The sequence below is a fragment of the Phodopus roborovskii genome, unplaced genomic scaffold (genome assembly GCF_943737965.1).
Source record: "Phodopus roborovskii unplaced genomic scaffold, PHOROB, whole genome shotgun sequence".
In the NCBI taxonomy this organism is placed as follows: Eukaryota; Metazoa; Chordata; class Mammalia; order Rodentia; family Cricetidae; genus Phodopus; species Phodopus roborovskii.
This window is the reverse complement of record NW_026126407.1, coordinates 6,602,189-6,623,202: the sequence shown is the minus strand read 5'-3', so window position 1 is coordinate 6,623,202 and position 21,014 is coordinate 6,602,189. Positions and strand designations below refer to the sequence as shown.

The following is a 21,014-nucleotide window of genomic DNA, read 5'->3' as shown; positions in this document are numbered from 1 at the left end:
GTGTTGCTAGTGTACATTAATGAGCACCCAGAGAGAGAAGGGAATGTCAGCTCCTGGTCCATCTGTGGCCTGCAAACATAAATGCTCCCTGGGGAGTCAGCCCAAGCCTTCCTGATGAGGTTGAAACTAAAGTTAACTCTACAGCTACTCTGTCATTGTTGTTCCTTGGGGTTTATTTTTGTCAGATGAGGAGACTCTAATTGAATACAAATCGGGAGAGATCTGGGGGAAAGAGAAACTCAGATGCCTGAGTCACCAGTTGGGACCTGGATGAGAACAATCCAAATACGGTAGCTTGGACAGCACTGACCTTCCTGGAGCAACTTGCCAAACTGTGCATCTGATAATTGGTCAGAGGAGACACTGGCCCTCATCACTGACTGGGCTCTTGGGAAACAGTGCTGGAGCCAGATGTAGACTGGCAAAGAACCAAACTACTTTGCTTCAAAATTCAAGGCAGAAATGGCCACACACAAGGACATGACCAGAAGGCAGGCAACTTGGTGTTTGCTCCACCCACTCTGCACTGGAGCTTGACAACTTGCTGATCCTAATTTCTAGAACTTTGCCTGGATGTAAAGATATCCACAAGTAGGTGATTTCTGGCAGCTACAATAACAAGTCCTATGGAGGAGGAGAAGTAAAGGCTCAAAGACACAACTTAAGGGTTCAACTTTTGAGAAGTTTATAATCTAGTCAGAGATAAAATGTTCATATGAACTTACAGAAAAATAAAAAAACCGAGCAAGGAGTGGTTTCACGTACAAAATTCAGAACAGCAAGATGCCCCAAACTGTCCCTGTTTGCTGCAGCTGCTGATTGCTGCTGCAAGCATGAACATGGCCTGAAGTGGCCGGCCTGTTTGCTTTCAATGCTATGGCCCTTTGGAGTACAGAAAAATACTGGTTTTCCTGGAGGTTCCAGAAGGAGCCCAGCTAGAAGAAGGGACACCTGGACTGTGAGCATGCTGGGTGGTTAAACACAGCAGTAAAATAACTCCACTGAGTATGATACCAGAACCAGCACAAATCTCTCCCAACTCAGAGAGATACGCCCGGAGAGCCATCAGTGTGGTTCATGAACGGCACAATTCTTGTGAGGGTACATGGGCATCTCCTGCTCATTTATCCTGGGAAATAAAAACAGAAAGTGTATCGAGAAACAACTCAAGACTTACTTTGCAAATTTAATGCAGAACTGTGTAAAGTATTTTCGTGTGGAAGCCAGGTTGTCACGGATGATGGGGACATTCTGCTTAATGTGAAGAATAACGGAAGTGACATAAGGGCTCTGGTCACCAACATGCTCCACATTCTGCCATGGCATCTGAAACAGAGACAGGACAGGACCAGGTTTTAGAGCTCCTACAGGGAACAGTGATACCTGTTACTGGGGAAGGGGTGTGGGGGACAGAAATTAGGTCATTACTTGGTTCCACAGGGACTGGCCTCTGCTGACATACCAGTTCTGTGACACTGAGGCTGTTTTTGAGTGTAAGCAAGATGCCACCTCACCAGTGGCACAGAGTGTAGGCTCTGTTCCTTTATTCTACTGTTCCACCTAAGGCTTCCAGCAGCCTTCCCACCCAAGCAAACACCTTGTAAGGGATGCTCAACATATCACTAGGCAGAGGAATGAGACTCTGTCTACTGTAGAGCAGTGGTCCTTAACTTGTGGGTCACGACCCCTTTGGGGTTGAACAACCCTTTCACAGGGGTCATATATCAGATATTTACATTATGATTCAATATAGCACCAAAGTTATAGTTATAAAGTAGTAACAAAAATAGTTTTATCATTGAAGGATCACAACATGAGGTATTAGAGGGTCACAGCATTAGGAAGGTTGAGAATCACTGCCACAGAGGGACACTACCACCAGGGACTGAAGAATAGGGGAGGGATGTCTACTTTCAGGTAGTTGTAGCTTGAGATATTGGAGAAATTTAGCAGCTGGGCTAAATGTGGTGAAACCCAGGAAAAACTAGAAGAGAATTAACTTACACACAACCCTTTTCAAGTAAACGGTGAAGAATTTGGGATTTTATTATTGTTATTTATTGGTTTCTTGAGAAAGGATCTTACATTGCAGTCCAAACTGGCCTGGAACTCTGTAGCTCAGGTTGGCCTTAAACTTACGGCAAGCTTCCTGTCTCAATGTCCTGAGTGCTAGGATGGTAGGTATGAGCCACTACACCTAGCTATAACCACCCCTTCACCCCCAACACACACAAATACACTGTGCATTTTCACAGCATGGTTTATGTGATCTTCGACTGGTTAAGAACAACAAAAATAAGCCAAGCAGTAGTAGCTCATGCCTTTAATCATAGCACTTGGGAAGCAGATGGATCTGTTGTGAGTTCAAGGCCAGCCTGGTCTACAGAATGAGTTCTAGGACAGCCCAGGACTGTTACACAAAGAAGCCCTGTCTCGACACCCCCTCCACACACACATACACACACACACTAGAAAAAAAAAAAAAAAGAAAAGAAAGAAAAGAAAAAGAGCAAAAATGAGGCTGACAGTGGTGGCACACACTTTTAATCTCGGCACCCGGAAGACAGAGGCAGAGGGATCTCTAAGAATCGGAGATCAGCCTGGTCTTCATAGTGAGTTCCAGGATAGCCAGAGGACTACAAAGAGACTGTTTCAAACAAAAATAAAATATAATAAAATAAAAACAAAAGCAAAACAAAACAAAAACCACAAACAAATCAAATGGAGCTCAAGCTTGCTCCACGGGAGAAGCAGGGTGTGCCCTGGAATTAACAATGTAGTGACTTTGTCTTTGAGGGTACACAGGAGGGCTGGGGGCTCTCCGCTTATGTCACCTGGCAAGTACTCATTCCTGACCCTGTCTTGGAGGTGCCCTGCTGGGCTGGCCTCACACAGCCTTACAGGGCTGCCTGCTCAAACCCTCTTAAGCCAAACACAACCCTTAAGCTCCATTCAGAGGGGAGGTCAGCAGCCCTAAGGCCTTCATGTTTCTGGCAAGAAAACATTTCTATAGACATGAACCTAGGTTGTCTGCAAGAGCAACAAGTTAAAAAACAAAACAACACCAAACCAAAATTACCTGGGGAAAAAATAGAAACAATGGAGAAACAGTTAAAGCTCCAACAGAAGTTGCCTGTACAGTGAGCTATGTGTAATGTTTTCCTCATTATCTGTTACCTTATTTGAGAGGCATTTCTTGCATCCTATTTTAAAGATCTGATCCTTCCAAACAATGAGCACCCTGACTGATTCCCAGTGAACTAATAGGGTGAGGCCCAAACTGACAGGTGTTAGGTCCACCCTTCACATTCCTCTCCCTAAAGGCTTGGAACACAGTGACCCAGGCAAGGGCAAACATAGGGAACAAACATGGGGGACTGGGCAGAGCTTCATGTCCCACCTCCAATCAACATACAAATGACAATGCCTTCCAAGTTGGCAGCACTGGATAGTTCAAGATCTCAATGCCGTTTATAAACAAGGATTTAAAGATGACAGCTCCCCACTCACAGAAGACAGCCTTAAAGAGAAGTGGTAACATGTTCTGTCACTGGTTGTAAAGCAAGTCTGGTGCAAGGCAGATTGTGGCTACGTGGTTGATTCAAGTTCTTGCTAGTTAGCTGTATGGATATCACACTGATGTTCACATGTGTCACATATGTGAAAAGATCCCATCTGCTTTAACTTTTAGCCATGTACGGCCAAACTGAAAGAAGTATTAGCAAGCATTCATGAGTTTAAACTTTAGTTAGCTCAATGAATAAAATAATTTAAAGTGCTGGGAAACAATTAAAACTGACATTGTTCTTATTCCATGTGTGTATGCATGTGTGCATGTGTGAGTGAGGCAGAGGTCAACCCTGGGTACTGTTTCTCAGGAGTCTATCTTGTTTTGAAACAGGTCTCCCATTAGTCAGGGTAGTTGGCCACCAAGTCTCAAGGATCTGCTTGTTTTTACTTTCCCAGTTGCACAACATCTGCTTTTTACTTGCCTGTCCTCAGCTACCGCAGATGATTATGAGCTTAGGGTGTTGTTTATTTACTGGAGGGTTGGGGGGGGGATCTTACCATGTAGGGCAGACTGGCCTGGAACTCAGAGATCTGCCTCTGTCTTCCAAGTGGGGTACCCAAGTTTACACATCAAGACCGTGTCCCCAAAGACAAACAAGAAACAAACAAGGCAGCAGTACAAGAAGCCTAACGGCTATGTGTGTATGTGATGTCCTCTATGGGTGATGCTTCACCTCGAGTTATTTCACTTACTAGTTGTGTGACGTCATTTAGTTCTGACAGTCTTACAGAACAGGAAACTCAGATGACACCACTGAGACAGGCAGGCTTATCTAAAGCCCAAGTACTACACAATATGCTTGCAAGACACTTGTGAGAAAGAGAAAAGCACCTCCACTTTTCTGGGCTGGTTCAAGGTAAGCCCACTGTTCCTGGGAGGAGCTGGTGGGTGCATGCAGCTGTCAGGCAAGTCTCTCAGCAAAGGGCACAAATGGTGTTTGTGCTAGAATGAGCACGGGGGGGGGGGGAGGGGAGTTCCAGCACTTTCAGTTTGATTCTGGCATTGAGCATTTTAAAGTTACCCTTTTATAATGAGATTTTTCCTTCTGTGCTCTCTGTTTAGATGTGGGGTGAACTGGATTGAATACCATCTGGTACTATATAAATAACAAGAAATAATTCGAAAAAACCATGTACATCATATGTAGTGTTGACAGAAAGAACAAGCAAAAAAAACGGAGAAAGTACTGACAGAAATGCCCAGGACTTGTGTTTAACCAGAGGTGACATTGTAGAGCCCAGCCCATCTGTGGCATTCTGCTTCTGCTGTTCGAGGTGTGTGGTCCATGCTGACACTTCCCATGGTAGGCTAGTAGGTCCTCACATAGGCACACAGGGCGGGCCCACTACAGTCCTGCAGAGAGCTCACTGCAAACTTTGCCTTTCCTCTTTTGCACGAGGCTCTGAAAGAGGCCTCCTGACAACCTGATCCTCAACTAAAAACCCAAATCCCCTGTCCCAAATTAGACAGCTGTGGAACACAGCTCCGTATGTTTGGACTCTGGTAGCAGCAGTCTAGGGCTGTGGTTTGGGCTTCTGAGCCATGGGCACCACCAAGTCCTGGACTTCACACACATGCTGTGGCACTTGTGTCTGGGTCACACACTCCTGCAAGTCTCTGCATCATCATCATCATCATCATCATTTCATTTCATTTAGGGTTTCCCTGTAGCTCTGGAGCCTGTCCTGGACTCACTCCATAGACTAGGCTGGCCTGGAACTCACAGAGATCCACCTGCCTCTGCCTCCTGAGTGCTGGGATTAAAGGCATGTGCTACCACCACCCGGAACCTCTGCATTATTTTGCATTATTTATAGGCACCTTCTGTATGCACAGCTTTGGTCAGGAAATACAGAGGGAGAACTATTCATGATCACCTACTATGTTCTCAGCACTGTGACCAACACTGTCACATGAACTCACTGCATATGATGTTATTATTGCACTTCACAATGAGAAGATGAGCTTCACCATAGGGGTGACCTGTCTAGTGAGGTCTAACCAATCAGCGGGCAGTCTGAGCCTTAGATACTGGCTCTTCCCACCCCCAAGCCCATGACCTTTCCACTTAACCATGTTACTTCTGAATGACTATCCTCAATGAACATGAGGGTAGCTGGGGGACTTAGCACAGTAAAATCTACTTCCAGGCTAGGAGTGCAGACATGCTGGTGACTGGGGAAAGTGGGGTGTGCAGGGGAGGAAGAACTGATGACTAGTTGCAACTGTGCTCAGAGATAACTCGGGGGGTGGGGGAGGGGGGAAGTCAAGATGATCTAGGCTAGAAAAGAGCACAAAAGGCTTTAAGGAGATAGGTGTGTATGTATACATATAGCCCATCCACAGGGAAGGGATTTTAATTTTTTGTCTTATGTTTTCAGACAATAGTTCCTGTACTCAGGCTGGCCTTAAGCTATGGAGCTGAGGATAACTGTGCATTACTGATCCTGCTGCTTCCACCTCCCAAGTGCTGGCACACACTTTCCTAGTGGTGCCACCACACCAGACTGGGATGGGGGTGGCCTTTCATGGTTTTTGGTGTGAGTTCTAGGACTAGAACTCAGGGTCTCATATGTGCTAGGCAATCACCTTACCACTCAACTACATCTTCAGCACTTTTGGGGAGTTGAGTCAGGGTCTCACGACGCTGTTCTTGATGGTTTGGAACTTGATATGTAGACCAAGCTGGCTCAGAACTTACAAGACACACCTGCTTCTGCCTCCCAAGTACTAGGGTTAAAGGTGTGCACACCACCTACTTGTTTATTGTGCATGTATGAGGGTTTGAGTGTGACACTGCATTTGCATCAGAGGGCAACTTGCAGGAATTCTCACTTTCTACTACATGAGACCCAAGAATCAAACTTTTTAGTCTTTGGGTTTGGCAGCAAGTATCTTTAGCTGTTGGGTTATCTATCTATCTATCTATCATCTATCTATCTATCTATCTATCTATCTATCTATCTATCTATCTATGCTGGGCTATCTATCTTATTTATAAGCATATCCTCATAAAAAGAAAAAGTGAACAAGTCTGTATTGTAACTACAGATGATTACTGTCTTCCTTTAAATATCGGGGTTGGGGGAACTTGAGAGGTGGCCCAGCAGTTTAGAAACATGCAGTGCTCTTCATTCCTGAGGACACACATTCAGTTCCCATCACTCAGATTGGACAGCTCACAACCACGTGTAACCCCAGTTCCAAAGGAAGCCAGTGTTTCTGGGTTCCATGTGCAATGCACTCACACACACACTCTCTCTCTCTCACACACACAAACATACAATCAAAATAAATAAAAATAAGTGCCAGATACAGTGGTGCACATCTCTATTCCCAGCACTTAGGAGGCAGAGGATCTCTATGAGATCCAGCCTGGTCCACATAGAGAGTTCCAGAGCTACAGAGTGAGCTAACTAAATAAATCTATTTTCTAATAATAATGAGAGCGATTTGCCTTTATAATAATAAAATAAAAATATTTTTTTTCATGAGAAAGGAAGAAGCATCTTGACCATACGTGGAAAGTGAACTTGGAGGGCTCTGGTGGTGGTCCTCTGTGGTCCTGCTGACACAGTATGCATTTTAATGAGAATGGGAGCATATCTGAGGCCTGTCCTAGCTGCCCCAAAATGTCTTTGGGGATAACAATTCAGTTTCCTAAATCAGTTACATGTTCAAAATCCTGAAGCCTAATGGAAATTACATGCCAGACTAGAAGGAAATTGAACTTATTCCATTTTTTCCTTGCTTTTTCTAAAATTAGCATTAACAGGAAAAGCTAAGTGTGCTTGACCTTGGATAGAAACTTAGATTCTTTCACCCCAGTGATCAGTTTTTTTATAAAAACAAAAAACAAAAACAGTAATAAGGGCACCCTTTTAAGGAGGCAGATTTGAATCTCAATCCTAGTTGTAAGACCATAATTAGACATACTGATTCCTAAGAATCTGTGGAATTTATATCTAGAAGACTCCCCAAACAACCCTTTCCTGAGAATCAGAGATGGCTTTGTTTCATCCTTTTTTTTTTTTTTTTTTTTTTTTTTGAGAAAGAAAGATGCATCTTGATCATGAGTGGAAAGGGAGCTTGGTGATTTCTGGTCATGGCACTGCTCTCAACAGCCATGTGATTTGGGCATACTATGAAAACCAAACAGATGACAAGCAGCCAGGACAGCTCCTTTGTTTTTAGGAGTGAATACATAGGCAGACTGGAACACTTGGTCTAGCTGCTCAACATGCATCTTGTCTTATGGGATAGTCATCCCTATGAAAAGCTGGATGTGGTTCTAAAAGGTGAGTTTAAATGCCTGGTGAGCTCATGACCAGGGATATGCCAGAGTCAAGCACACTCATTATCCATCCATCCATCCATCCATCCATCCATCCATCCATCCATCCATCCTTGAGAGTCTCATGAAATAGGTCAGGCTGGCCTGGAACCTGACACCTGGCTCAACCTTTGCAGGATTAGGGACATGCACCACCATGTTTCTGCTGTCCTGGTCACTGCTATAAAGCAAGGCCTGATCTATCCATGGCATTCTACCAGAAACAAGACATAGACCTCAAGGTGCTCAAAGATTAAGAGGAAGATGGAACTTAGAAAAGAACTGTGTAATGGAGAGGTAGTATAGGCAGTGCAATATCTTGAAGGAGAAAAATAAATGCACTGGCCAGGATAAGAATAGTGACACGGTAAGGGACCCAGAATAACTAATGCAATGTCAAGAAAGAACAGAGCTTAAGGACCCGCAGCATGTGACTGCAAAAATCACTTCAATATGTTCAGAACCCAAACAGGGCAGCACTGGCACAAGGACAGGCTTAACCAAATCTGCAAAAACCCATACATCTATGCTGACCTGCTTCCTTCCCTGCTCCCCACGCTACCCTTCCTTCCTTCCATCCTTCCTTCCTTCCTTCCTCCCTCCCTCCCTCCCTTCCTCCCTCCCTCCCTTCCCTCTCTCAGTACCTCCCTCCACCCCCCACCAGGTTTCTTTGTATAGCCCTGGGTGTTCTGGAATTGGTGGCTTTGTAGACCAGGCTGTCCTCAAATTCAGAGATCCACCTGTCTCTGACGCCCGAGTGCTGGGACTAAAGGATGTGCCATCACCAGCCAGCTTATTCTCATTTTTAAAGAAAAGATGCACTTATTTTATGTGTATGAATGCCCATGTATGTATGTGTACTGTGTGTGTGCCTGGTGCCCAATAGGGTTCCAGAAACCACATGCAGGTCTTCCCCAAGAGTAATAAGTGCTGAACTGCTAAGCCACCACTCCAGCCTCTCTTCTGATTTTCAACAAAACAACAAGTCCATCCAATAAGGGAAACTGGCTTTTTATCACTTGGGGTGGGAAAGCTGGATATCTACTTGCAGAGGTATGCAATAAATCCTCATCTCACACCACGCACAGAACTAACTCTAAATGGATTGAAAACGTAAATGTAAGAGCTGAACGTATAAAATCTTTTTGAAAAACACCAAGTATTTGGTTTGCCTTTATGTAATCTATCTTTGTTATGACACTAAGAGCACAAAAATAAGAAAAAAGATGATTAGACTTCAGCCATAGGAGGAGACATTATGCAGAATGAAAAGTCAGTCCCCAGAACGGGAATGAGTACAACACTGAGCTGTTATGGGCTCTAAAGGAACTTTCATCACTTGGAAGACTGAGGCAGCAGGCTGGTCTCCATAGTAAGTTCTAGGCCAGTCAGGGCTACATAGCAAGACCCTGTCTGAAAATGAAAACAAACAAACAAAACTCACAAAAACACAGCATAAAACAGAAATGTGTAGTGCTCATACATGGCACATTAAGATTGAACCTTGAAAACACTGTGAAGTGAGGAAATTCCAGCAGGAAAAGCTACCCATAACTGTAAGTAAAGTGTTTAGACTATTAATCTGCACAGACAGGAAGTAGACTAATGGCAGTCAGGCAACAGGGTGGGGGTGGGGATGTGTGAGGAGGTGGCTGAAAGGTACAGTGGCTGTATGGCCTCATATGTATACTAGTTCTATTACTGGGACACTTTAAAGGGATTTGTTCTGGTTAGTTTATGTCAGCCTGACTGCAGGTTCCTATCTTGAGTTCCCGCACTGACTTCCCTCAGTGACAGAGCGTGACCTGAGAGTTGTAAGCCCTTTATTACCCAAGTTGCTTTTGATCACAGTGTTTTGTCACAGCAACAGAAACCCGAATTAAGACAGGAATTATACCTTAACTTTTAGAAGGGGGACAGATAAACAGGCTCACTCTTAAAAAGGCTGAACTATTTGGACAGACCACAATGGGAAGAGAATTCTAAGCAGAAGGGTCAGAGTGAGGGAGGGCATGGAAACCAACAGAAAGCAGAGCACACTTAGGTCATTGGAACCAGCTCAGACCTGGAGTGCAGGGTGTTTGCACAGGAGCAATACAAAATGCAGAGACTAGAGATCCAAGGTACTGACAGGAAACATGGCAACTTATTTATTACTTATTAAGTCTCATATGGCAACTGAGAAGGACTCAGAGCTTGCCTTAGCTTCCCAACAACAATGTGACCAGTTGCTGGGCTCCATCCACCTTATGAAGGAGCCTCCTGCCCTCACCCCAGAACCAGCCCTGGCTCTACTACATTGCAAGTCCACTCCATACTGTCCTCACTATTTATGAAACATATCTATATTCTATTGGTTATGTCTTCAAGCACAGCATACACTTGAAGACAGCCTTGCCTGAGTCCAGAGTACTACGTGACTTCCTAAAGCAGTGAATGAGATTGGTAATTTTGACAAAAATGACTTTGCTAACTTAAAAATTTGGTATCCATTGCAGTCCTGTTTAAAGCCTCCTCATCTGTCACAAATTCGTTTGAGAGAACTGAACCATGTCCTATCCCCCGCTGGTTTCTCAAATGCTGACTGCTGGATTCCACTTTTGTCCTATGGTCCCAACTTTCACTCACCACAGTGCTCTGCACATTCTGCTCACGTCTCCCGCTTCCGCGTGCGGCTAAAACACCTGGAGACAATGCCTATGCCTTTCCCAGGCTTGTGCTTCAGCAGCAAATAATGATGGAGTCAGAGACAGAATCACCATCACTAAGGTTTAAAGAAACCCCATGAAACAGGATGCAGACACTAACGAGCGGTGCATACAGAGTCAGTCTGTGACCACTGCCATGTTTACTTTAATCACACGGGTCTCATTTTGCCAAAACTCCAGAAGACTCAGGCAAAAAGGATGGCTTTCCAACTGCTATGCTCCCAAACCTACAGTTTCCTATGATATAAACACAAGACTCTGGAGGTATGGTTGATATTTGCTGGTGTGCATCTGGGGAGAAATGGATGGTGAGGAAGGGGAACTTGAGGGAAGTCTGCCTAATGAACTGACAGCTCATATAAGCAACACCTGGAGTGTTAAACCCATTCCATGTGTTATTTTACTGAGAAAAAAAAAAAAAAAGATTCCACTCTTCCTTTGGTTGGTGTAAAAAATCTTTTGGCAGCTGTGTTCCAGGCTGCGGTGTGTGGCAGTTCAGGAGATGGCAGCTGGGATGGATCATACTCAGGACGTGCATAAAATCTTCATCAGTGAGGGAATAGCTAGACCCCAGGGTAAGAACCCTCACAAGACTAGCCTTCAGCTCCTGTCTACGGTGTGCGACTGTGGATCCAACCTGCAGATCCCAGTTAGGCACAGGATTGGCCTAGAGAACCGGAACTTTGGAACATCAGCTGCTTCATAACTTCCTCATCACTCCTTAAAACCCCAAAGCCAAAGTTTTGGTTTTAATCCTATTTTTGTTAAATAGTTATAATCTACTTGAAAGCCAAATTCAGACCAAATGTCTGCTTCCTGAGGCATGACATTCCTCTTGTCAAGAGGGAGAACGAAGGCTTTCTGAGCACTTGACTGGCACCACCAGGCGCTCTTTGCTGTCCACTCTCACAGCTCTGGGAGGCAGCCAGCCAGATGCATTGCACACAGAGGAGATGGGTCTGCACAGGTTCACTCATCTGTGCGGTGCTTTCAAAAGGAAAACCAGAAAATGTAGGTCTGTCTGACCCCAGTGTCAAGGCTCTTCCCACTACCCTCTGTCATAAATTCTGCCTACATTCCCCAGACAAGTGAGTCTTCCAAGAGTCCATGACTAGATAGAGGCGTTGGCAAGTCTTTGCTGGACAGGTCAGCTAGTCAATGCTTTTGCTTTGTAGGCTATAAGGTCTCTGTTATAACCAATGATTTCTAACAGTTGCAGCACAAAAACAGCCATAGATGGTGCATAAGAGAAGGCACATGGCTATGTTCCATTAAGACTTACAGGAACAAATTGTGGGCCACATTTGGCCGCAGGTATGGTCTGTTGTCCCTTCCTCTACAAGGCTTGTTGGGCTTGAAAATCAACAAAGAATTGCCTACTTTCTACTTAATCTATAAACATGAAGTCTTCAATATGGTCTAGGCACATAAGGAATACTCCTGTTCTTTTTTGAGACAGAGTCTTCCTGTGTAATCCAGGCAGGCCTTGAATTTGAAATCCTCTTGCCTCAGCCTTCTACATCCTGAGATTAAAGAGTCACTATATTCCTTAGGAATTTACATTCTTTGGGGAGAAAAGACAGGCATATAAAACCCCAAATAGCAGCACATGGTGAGCATTTTACTAAGGGCCATAGGGGCTGAGGATAAATTAAAACCAGAGTCTACCACGTGATCTAATCACCAAAGCTCAGGAAAAGCAGGAACCTCTCAGTGGGCAAGACTGGGCAACCGTCGGGAGTCGCTGCTGTAGAGCTCACCAAGCTGCTCACCCCACAAGAGGACAGACAGGTTTCAGCAGGAGCCAGATGCTGACCCAAGAACCCATCTCCTTCAGAAGACTCTCCCCACCCCAGCCCCACCCCACAAAAGGGCCAGTGATAGCCCCAGGTGCCAGGTATAGTGAGCATAGCAGGAACTCTGGGAGGCCTCCTCTGTCCCCTCAGCTGACACTAAGTCAGAACACATAAGGGAAGGCATCACAGTCACTCTGGTAGGAGGCCAGCTCCTAAAAACCTCACCTTGCTCATGGCAATCAGGGCAGGATCACAGGCTGCATCCAGATCCTGAACCAACAGCTGGATGCTGCTAGAGATGACGCTGTAAAGACACAAATGTTGTGCTTACTGCTCCAAAAAGTGACGGACGGGATGATGGGCACAGCCCCCTATAGGTGTTTTCAACCTGTGTGCAAAACTTAAATTTGTCATTTCTTTATGAAATTTTGGGTTTTGATCACTGAAAATGGAGGGACAGCTGGCTCTTCATGTCCGGTTCTTATTTGGGTGTGTCTTACCCAGTTAGGACCCAAACTTCCATGGCTACTTCCATAACTGCTAACCCTAGAGTCTCTTTGAGTTCCCCTCCAAAAGCATCTGTTTAAGTCAGAATGAGGAGGAGGAAGAGGAGGAAGAATGGGGCACTGCTTCTCATGGCTGGTAGAGAATGCCCAGGCAACACTTAGATTCTGCAGGGACTGAAGCACACACTGCTTGTGAGGAAGAAAGACTGGCCTGGGGCAAGCACCTGGAAGGTACGTACGTGCTGAATGTGTCCATTTCTCCTGTGAGATTAATTCGTTCAGTCAGACTTACATCAACTTTTTCTTTGAGTTTTTCTTCTAGCTGTTAGAGAAGGAATGAAGAAGAAGCAAGTTTAATGACTACCCAAAGGTGTTCTACGGAGGCTCAAAGGGACAGGTCCAGGCACAACATGGGACACGTTTAATTCTCACCAGGATGTGAGGGAAGTCCCATCACCCTCACTTCACAGATGAGGACTGCAGTAGCCAACCCAAGACAGCAGGTGGTAGGGCCCAAATCAGCTTCCTAGAGCCCAGCTCCTTTGGCTACACCTTGGGCTTACTTCTAATGGCATATCAATAGCTCCTGTGGCTTGTTCTCCACAGGCTCCTGCTCTGAGCATTTGGTCCCTGGTGGCAGTGCTTTTCTGAAGGCTGTGGAGCCTTTATGAGTCAGAGTCTAGAAGTTAGAAGCTGGATGAGAGCTTTAGAAAGTTACAGGAAAGCCCTGCTTCTGGGCCATGAGCCTGCAAGGAGCCTCTTCATGCCCTCAGAGCCAGGAGAACTGGGCTCCTTCCCATTGCCATAGACTGCAGTAACCTCTCCTCCCTTTAGTTGTCTCTGTGAAAAGTAATATGGTCTCCCTGCATGCCCCGTGAAATGTGAGTGACAGTACAAGCAGCAGAAATGTTTGCCAAGTTTTTCTATGGCCACTACCTTGCCAAGGTGCCAGATGTCTCAAGTGGTGAACTAGAAATACATCTTCACCTTGGTCAGCTTAGGGCTTAGGGTAGGAACATACTCCTGAGCCTTGGAGGAAAATACAATTGATCAGGATCTGGGAGGACCTACAATGCCCTGGGAATTGATAAATCTAGCACTCCTAAATCAATCACACTCACTCTAAGAAAATGAAAGCTCTGACTAAAATTTGAAGTGCTCTTAGAGGACCAGAGAGATGGTTCAGTTCACAGCACCTACACGGTGGCTCACCACATCCTGTAACTCTAGTTTCAGGGGAACCATCACCCTTCTCTGGCCTCCATGGGCACTGTATGAATGTGGTGCACATAAATCACACATATTAAAGAACTTAAAAACAAAAATGTCCTTAAAGGTGTGCAAATGAGGGTAACCTTTTTAGAAGGCAATATATAAATGGAATCTGCAATTTCACATTTAGAAATGCATTTTCATAAAACAATGTGAATAATGTACAGAGTTATGCAAGGATTCTAGGCAGTGTTTAATTCCACCGCTACTGATGGAAGCCTGTTTTGTGCCAGGCTATCTAGAGGGGTGAGGGGCCATTCAGAGAACTCAATCCTGCATCTGTAAAGTTCAATTCAGAAGGGTTTTTATTACATTCCACACCCCCCCCAAATGCCCCTGCTCATCCTTCTGAACATGTCCCATTTTCTTGCCCTTCCAGCTCCTCTCTTGGCATCTGTTTCTTCTCCCACACTTACCACAAAATGGTAGTGAAACCCTGGCTTGCTTGCTTGTTATCTGTTTTCCATCAGTCTGAGGCTCCTGACAAAGATGCCTGGCCTCTCTGTGCCATTACCAAAGGCAGTGCCCGGTACAGGAAGTGTCTGGTAAAGCTCTCTTGAAGCTCTGAGTCTTTTCTTCCACCTCTCAAAGATGGAGAGATTTTGTTCAGTACAAGTGTGCACCACCACCCCCAGTTTAAGTGGAGCTAGGGATGAAAGTCAGGGCTTCATGCATGCGAGGCATAGAGATGCCACCCTGCCTGCTCAGCCTGGAACCAGTTATTTCTCCAGGAATCTCTGTTTCTTCTAAAGTAATGTGGCATTCAGACATCCCATAGGTGGCTAAGAATCCATGCACTTTTACAGTCAGTAAAATGATTTTCATTAAAAAAAAAAAAAACAAAACAGCTGCACAAGTCATCAAAATGGTCTCTGGTTTATTCAGACTTCTAAAATACCTAAGAATCTGTTCTAGAAACACAACATAAAACTTTTAGGATACTATATTCAGAAAGATGGTTTTGTAAGATTATTTATAGAAGCAAAACTTTAAAGAAGTACAACAACAAGGCTATTATTAAATATTCACTAATCCTTTAATGGGATATTACATAGTCATAAATAGTGGTAATAATAAAGACAACTTAGTAACAGGAGAATGCTAAGATACTAATACTAATAATAAAAGGATATAAAAGTGAGCTAAGACAACTACATACAAAGCCATGTTTATAAAATAACTCAAGCTGTTAATGTGATTACTTGAGGATGATGGCATTATGAGCAGGCTTGGGGGTATGTGTGTATGTTTTTGAAGGTATTTTATTACGTATTTTAAGCAAGGTGTTTAAGAAGAAAGGGAGTCACAGCTGAGAACGTGGGCCAGGTTATGAAAGGAGTCCTGAGTGCAGAGCTGTCTGTATGCTACTCTGGTCACTTCACTTTTAAGATTCTGTCTTAAGTCTGGCAGGGTGGCACACACCTTTAATCCCAGTACTCAGGAACAAAGGCAAATGAGTCTCTGTGAGTTCTGGACCAGCCTGGTCTACACACTGAGACCCTGTCTCAATCAAAGAGACATCAAATGTCTTTCTCGTACACTCTAAATGCCTATGTTCCTTATGAGGGGCTCAGGTGTGTGTGTGTGTGTGTGTGTGTGTGTGTGTGTGTGTGTGTGTAAAACTCTGGCTCCAAGGCTAAAGTGCTCTTCAAGTATGTATGTGACCATGCCACAAAGCAGAGTGTGCTACTGCCTTGGTCTCAGCATTTGGGCACAGCTGGCTGACCCACAAGGAGTCTGTGGAAACTTCCTGTGTTCACACCCTGACACAGGGGGTCCAACCTGTCATGTCTGAACTGCCCCCTATGACTGACTTTTTAGACGCTTATTTCCTAAGCATCAACATCAGGAAGAGCAGAGCTCTCCCAGGTCACTGTCTTGCTCTTAGCCTCAGGGGGACCCCAGGCCAAATGGGAAAAAGAGCCTCTAACCCTGTGGAAGGCTGAGTGGCTCCTCCTTCTGTAAAGTTAGTTTGCCTTCTGGGGGTGGCAGCAGAGGCCCCATCCTTTCTGCTTCACAGTCAGCATCTCAAACAATGGTTGTTATGGTGGACAGAGAATGCTAGAAAATGTCAGGAGACACATAAAATCTCGAAGGACTCTGCTTACTAACACAGCTAAGAATGGAGTCACTGGGTAACTCACCCACCAAAGGCTAGGCCTGGTACCCCAGAGGGAGTTTACTGCTGCTTTTTTCATGAGGGACACTGTGCTACTGACCTACTTTTGAGAGGTCCTGCCTGGTTGGTAGCTTACATAACCTGAGGGTGGAGGCTGGCCGTACTTCTGTAAGCTAGCTCCTGGGGCATCTCTGACTACATGGTGAGTTTCTTCCCATGAGACCCATTGGCCTGCCCAAGGTCAGTGTGGTGGAGCTTAGTGGAGCTCCTGGGCCCACTCCAGCTCAAGCTGAGGGCTCTGGGAAGGCAGCACGCTCGGCTGGGTGCTTACCTGCTGGGTGGTGGCCAGACAGTACTCAGCCGTGCTAAGAATACTGCAGATGAGGCACAATTCCTCCAGGGTGAACCTGGCCACTTCCGAGCCCTCCTTCTCTTTGAGGAGGCTGCTGATAGTCAGTCCCCCACTGCTGCTGCTGGTCCTGAGGAGAAGGACAGGAACTAGTCAGGCTACAGTCCATAATTTGCTTCCTGAAGCTGGACAATTAATGACAAAGAAGAAAGAGGAGGAAGGGCTGGCGGCAGTACAAATAAATCAACACACAATGGGTTCCTTTGCTCCTGACGTTCATTACCTTGACTGTCAATCTGTTAGGACCTCTCACCCACAGGAACAGGAAGAGACAACGCCAAGAGAGAGCCAGCAAACAACCCTCATGTGCATGATCCCATTCTCACCAAGGAGGCAGTTGACCTAGCGCCTTGCTTGGGATTCCCCTGAGGTGCAGATCTCTCTTGGGGGTCATCTGTAGCACAAAAGCTGCTTCCCCATCCATCTTTCTCAGTTAAGACATGTACATATGACGCTCACAAGTGAACAAGCAGAGTAAGACAGTCTAACAGTGCACATGTGTGCCCATGCACACACAGGCAAAGAGCAGAGATTGACACTGGGTGTCTCCTCTACCATTCTGTATCCTGTTTTTGAATACAGTCTCTCACTAATCCTGGAGCTTGCCAGAGTTGGGCTGCCTGGCTGCCACTGAGGTCCCGGAGTCCTCTTGTCTCTTGCCTCCTAGTTTTGTGATTACAAGTGAGTGCTGCCAAATCCAGCTTTGCACGTGTGTGCTGGGGATCTGAACTCGGGTCCTTATGCTTGTGCAGGAGGCACTAATCCACCCATATCTTTAAACATAAGACTGTGCATACAGCATTAGTGGCTATGGAAGACAATGGGGGAGGGTGGCGAGCTTGTCTGCCTGTCACTCAAGGCATGAACATACTGAACAGAGACATTGTCTCTGCTACTGAATAACTTTTTTTTTTCTGTGTTGAGTCCATGTACATTGAGTACATATACATAATAGGCCTAACTCAGTGATGAACTGTGACCTACACTGGTGGATGGGGAACTGTTGTAGAATATTATTTTAAGATGTGTTACAACTGTTTATGCTATGGAACATTTGTTAATAATACAAAGATGTGTTGCATTCTTTTATGTTGCCTTTGTTTAACTCTGTAAAGCTGTGTACTTTGCCTGTCTAAAACACCTGATTGATCTAATAAAGAACTGAATGGCCACTAGCAAGGCAGAAAAAAAAGACAGACAGGGGGCAGAGAGAATAAATAAAAGAAGAAATCTGGGAAGAAAAAAAAAAAAAAAAACTGAGGAGCAAGAAAAGGAGGACATTAGGGTCCAGCCACCCAGCTACACAGCAATCCACAAAGTAAGAAACAAAGAAAGGTATACAGAAATAGAGAAAGATAAAAGCCCAGAGGCAAAAGGTAGAGGGACTAATTTAAGAAAAGATGGCTAGAAACAAAAATAAGCCTATGTGTGACTTATTTGGGAGCTGGGTGACGGCCCACCAAAGAGCCAAAGAGTAAAAAAAAAAAAAAAAAATCAAAACAAAACGGCTATGGGGAAATGCCTGCTGACAGTCACGGTTAGCTGTGGGCTGTCATTAAAGGAAGTGGCAGCGCAGTGCATCAGGCCCTTGGGAGCCCAGGAGGAGTGCTCTCCTCTTCAATACTCTTAGCTCAGTGAACTCCAGAGTGGCTTTCCTTAAAGACTGCCATGTTTAGAGATGCTGAGAGTGAGGAGACCAGGACTCACTTGGGCAGGTTGCCAGAGAGGGTTTTCCAGGCGTATTCTCGGAGGTACTTCTGGAAGATGGTGGTCAGGGCGACCATGGGCTCCCCAGTGCTGAGCTGTGAGCACTGCACCATACACTTCTTGTAGTAGACAAAGAGGTCAGCGCAGCTGGGGAGTACAGCACCCCCTTCATCGGTGTTAGGCTTCGGTGGGCCCTGGGCTTTGAAATCTGCCACAAACCGGTCTATCAGTTCACTGAGGTTTCTAGAAGAACAGAAATGTTGTTTCACTTGGAGAGATCAGGCAGGGGTGCTGTGTGCAGTGGACATGAGCTGTTGCCACAAGTGCTCATTCCTGGTGCTACCCAAACTTACAAGTGGGTGCATTTTATCCATGTCACCACTAATTTCCCTATTAAAAAAAAAATGACAGCAACAAACTCTGACATTTGTATGTACACTGCTGTGTTCCAAGGTATTTCATCATCACATCTGACCCCAGGGCCCTGTGAGAGACAGAGCACTGCTCCTCCTCTAGAAGATGAGAAAACTGACACCTAAAACTCTGTCACAAAACTGGGTGACAGAGCTGAGTGGAGAACCTGCCACATAAGCACATACCCCAGAATGTTGAGCACCAGCTGTCATTTTCACAAATCAAAGCCCTAAACACCAACGATGGTGACCATTTCCTAAACATGCGGTGACCCAGGAGTCATAGCTGTGCTTTATAGTCACGTCATGGAACTCAACATTAACATTTGGAGGGACTGATTTTACTATCCCCTTCTCCAAAAGCCAGGCACAGAAAAGTTAAGCACTTTGTTCAAGACAAGCAAGGGAACCAGGATGCAAACCCCAGCAGCCTGGACCCAAGCTTCATGCTTTTTAGCAGCCTATGCACAGGTTCCGATGCCTGCCGTGATGGTTGGAAATCCCTAGAATTGTCCAGTCCAAGCAAGTCCTTCCTTCCTAAGGTGTTTCTGCTAAATATCTTGGCACAATGGCAAGAAAAGAAACAAACACGAGTGAGGAAAGCATGGTCTAACTTGGCTTGTCTAATCTTTTGAGAAAGAGTTCTTCCTATGTGAGAAACTTTAACATTTACCAGGACGTTTCATAAACTTACTTATTTTTTAATATAATGTTATTTCCTTTTATATTTTACACATGGTTACTGGTATAAAGGCCAATACTTCATACGTTTATCATAAAGAGAGAAACCCCTCTAACATTGTAAGTTATAATAAATTGAGTTTGTAAACTTAAATGTGTCTAAGTATGGGAGGATGACTAAAAAGAGAGATTCTGTTTAAACACCAAATGCCTTCCTTAAGATGAACAATTTGAACAGTTTTTTTCTTTTCTCTCTCTCTCTCTCTTTTTTTTTTTTTTTTTTTTTAGTTTTTTGAGACAGGGTTTCTGTGTAGACCATGCTGGCCTCAAATTCACAAAGATCTGTCTGCCTCTCTCTGCCTCCCAGTGCTGGAATTAAAGGCATGTGCCACCACCCAGCCCGGTTTTTTTCTTTTAGCTTCTAGAATCAAAGATGCAAAATATCTTGGGATAAGAGTGGCTAGGAACAGCTCTAGGCCTGCCTGGTCATGGTGGTGATGGTGGCTATGATCTGTCTCCACTTTCCCAGTCAAACATCTTCAATTTGCCCCAGTCACCCTGAATCATCGGGAGCTGGAATCTAGCAGGGCTGACTGTCCTCTGTACAGCTGTGCTGTGTGGACAATGGAAGGCCCCATTCTTGACATGTGGCACCTTTTTAACTTGCTGGCTAAGGCTACAAGAATCCAGCTGTGTTTTAAAAATATATTTATACAACAGGGAGAAAAAGGCAAGAACCACACACAGCATTGATTAGCAGGAATAGGAAACAATTGACATTTTACTCCAGTGCTTTTGTTACTCAAAGTTTATGATATCCAGATGTGGCTGCTTCACCCAGGCTAGGTCTCTGCCTGTGAAGAGAAGGGCCTCTTTAGTTACCCCAGGAAAAGTCTTGGTCACCACCCCCATTCTGCACAAACTCTTCTTGCCCTACTTTCCCATGGACCTTCACAAATCTATTGTGCGGCAGGCCTCTGTGCCAGCCAGGTACCTAGGCCAGTCACCTTTTTGGCTGTATTGTGGGCCTTCACCTGTCACCTGCTGGCCAAAACACCTTCCCTCTAGCTTCCTAGGCCTAAACCTCATTGCACAACTCAAACAATATCTGACCTCTCAACTGAAACTGCCATCAACAGCCATTCACTGTCACATGATTTGTTTTTGGTTTGTCCTTCTGTTTTAAGACAGGACCTACTCTACAGCCCAGGCTGGCTTTGAATTTACAGCTCTCCTCCTGAGTGCTGGGTTATAGTGTATGTTATATAGCTAGCTCTTACTATATTTTTTTTTTTTCCAGATAGGGTTTTACTATGCAGCCCAAATTGGTTTGAAACTTGTGATCATACTGCCTCAGTCTCCCCAGTGCCAGAATGACATGTATGTGCCACAGCATCTGATTTTAGCACTTGAGTTAACACTTTAGTGTATGATGCATCAAGCTTTTCCTGCCCTGGTACACAGTAGGTGATGTGAATCAATAGGGCCTTTCCCTGATC

General features: G+C 45.0%; 1 protein-coding gene across 2 annotated transcripts in view; it reads right to left on the bottom strand.

Annotated features, from left to right (window-relative positions):
* Vps53 (VPS53 subunit of GARP complex) overlaps positions 1-21,014 on the bottom strand; it is a 127,812-nt gene that overhangs the window by 17,250 nt on the left and 89,548 nt on the right. For both annotated transcript variants that reach the window (XR_007834245.1, XM_051179978.1), the window contains exons 14-18: positions 18,422-18,664; positions 16,637-16,784; positions 13,154-13,236; positions 12,634-12,712; positions 1,178-1,326 (exon numbers count right to left, since the gene is read on the bottom strand). Coding sequence is in view for 1 of the 2 variants with exons in the window: in XM_051179978.1 (XP_051035935.1) it covers positions 1,178-1,326; positions 12,634-12,712; positions 13,154-13,236; positions 16,637-16,784; positions 18,422-18,664 (702 nt within the window). In the remaining variant the exon portion in view is untranslated. The remainder of the gene's footprint in view (positions 1-1,177; positions 1,327-12,633; positions 12,713-13,153; positions 13,237-16,636; positions 16,785-18,421; positions 18,665-21,014) is intronic.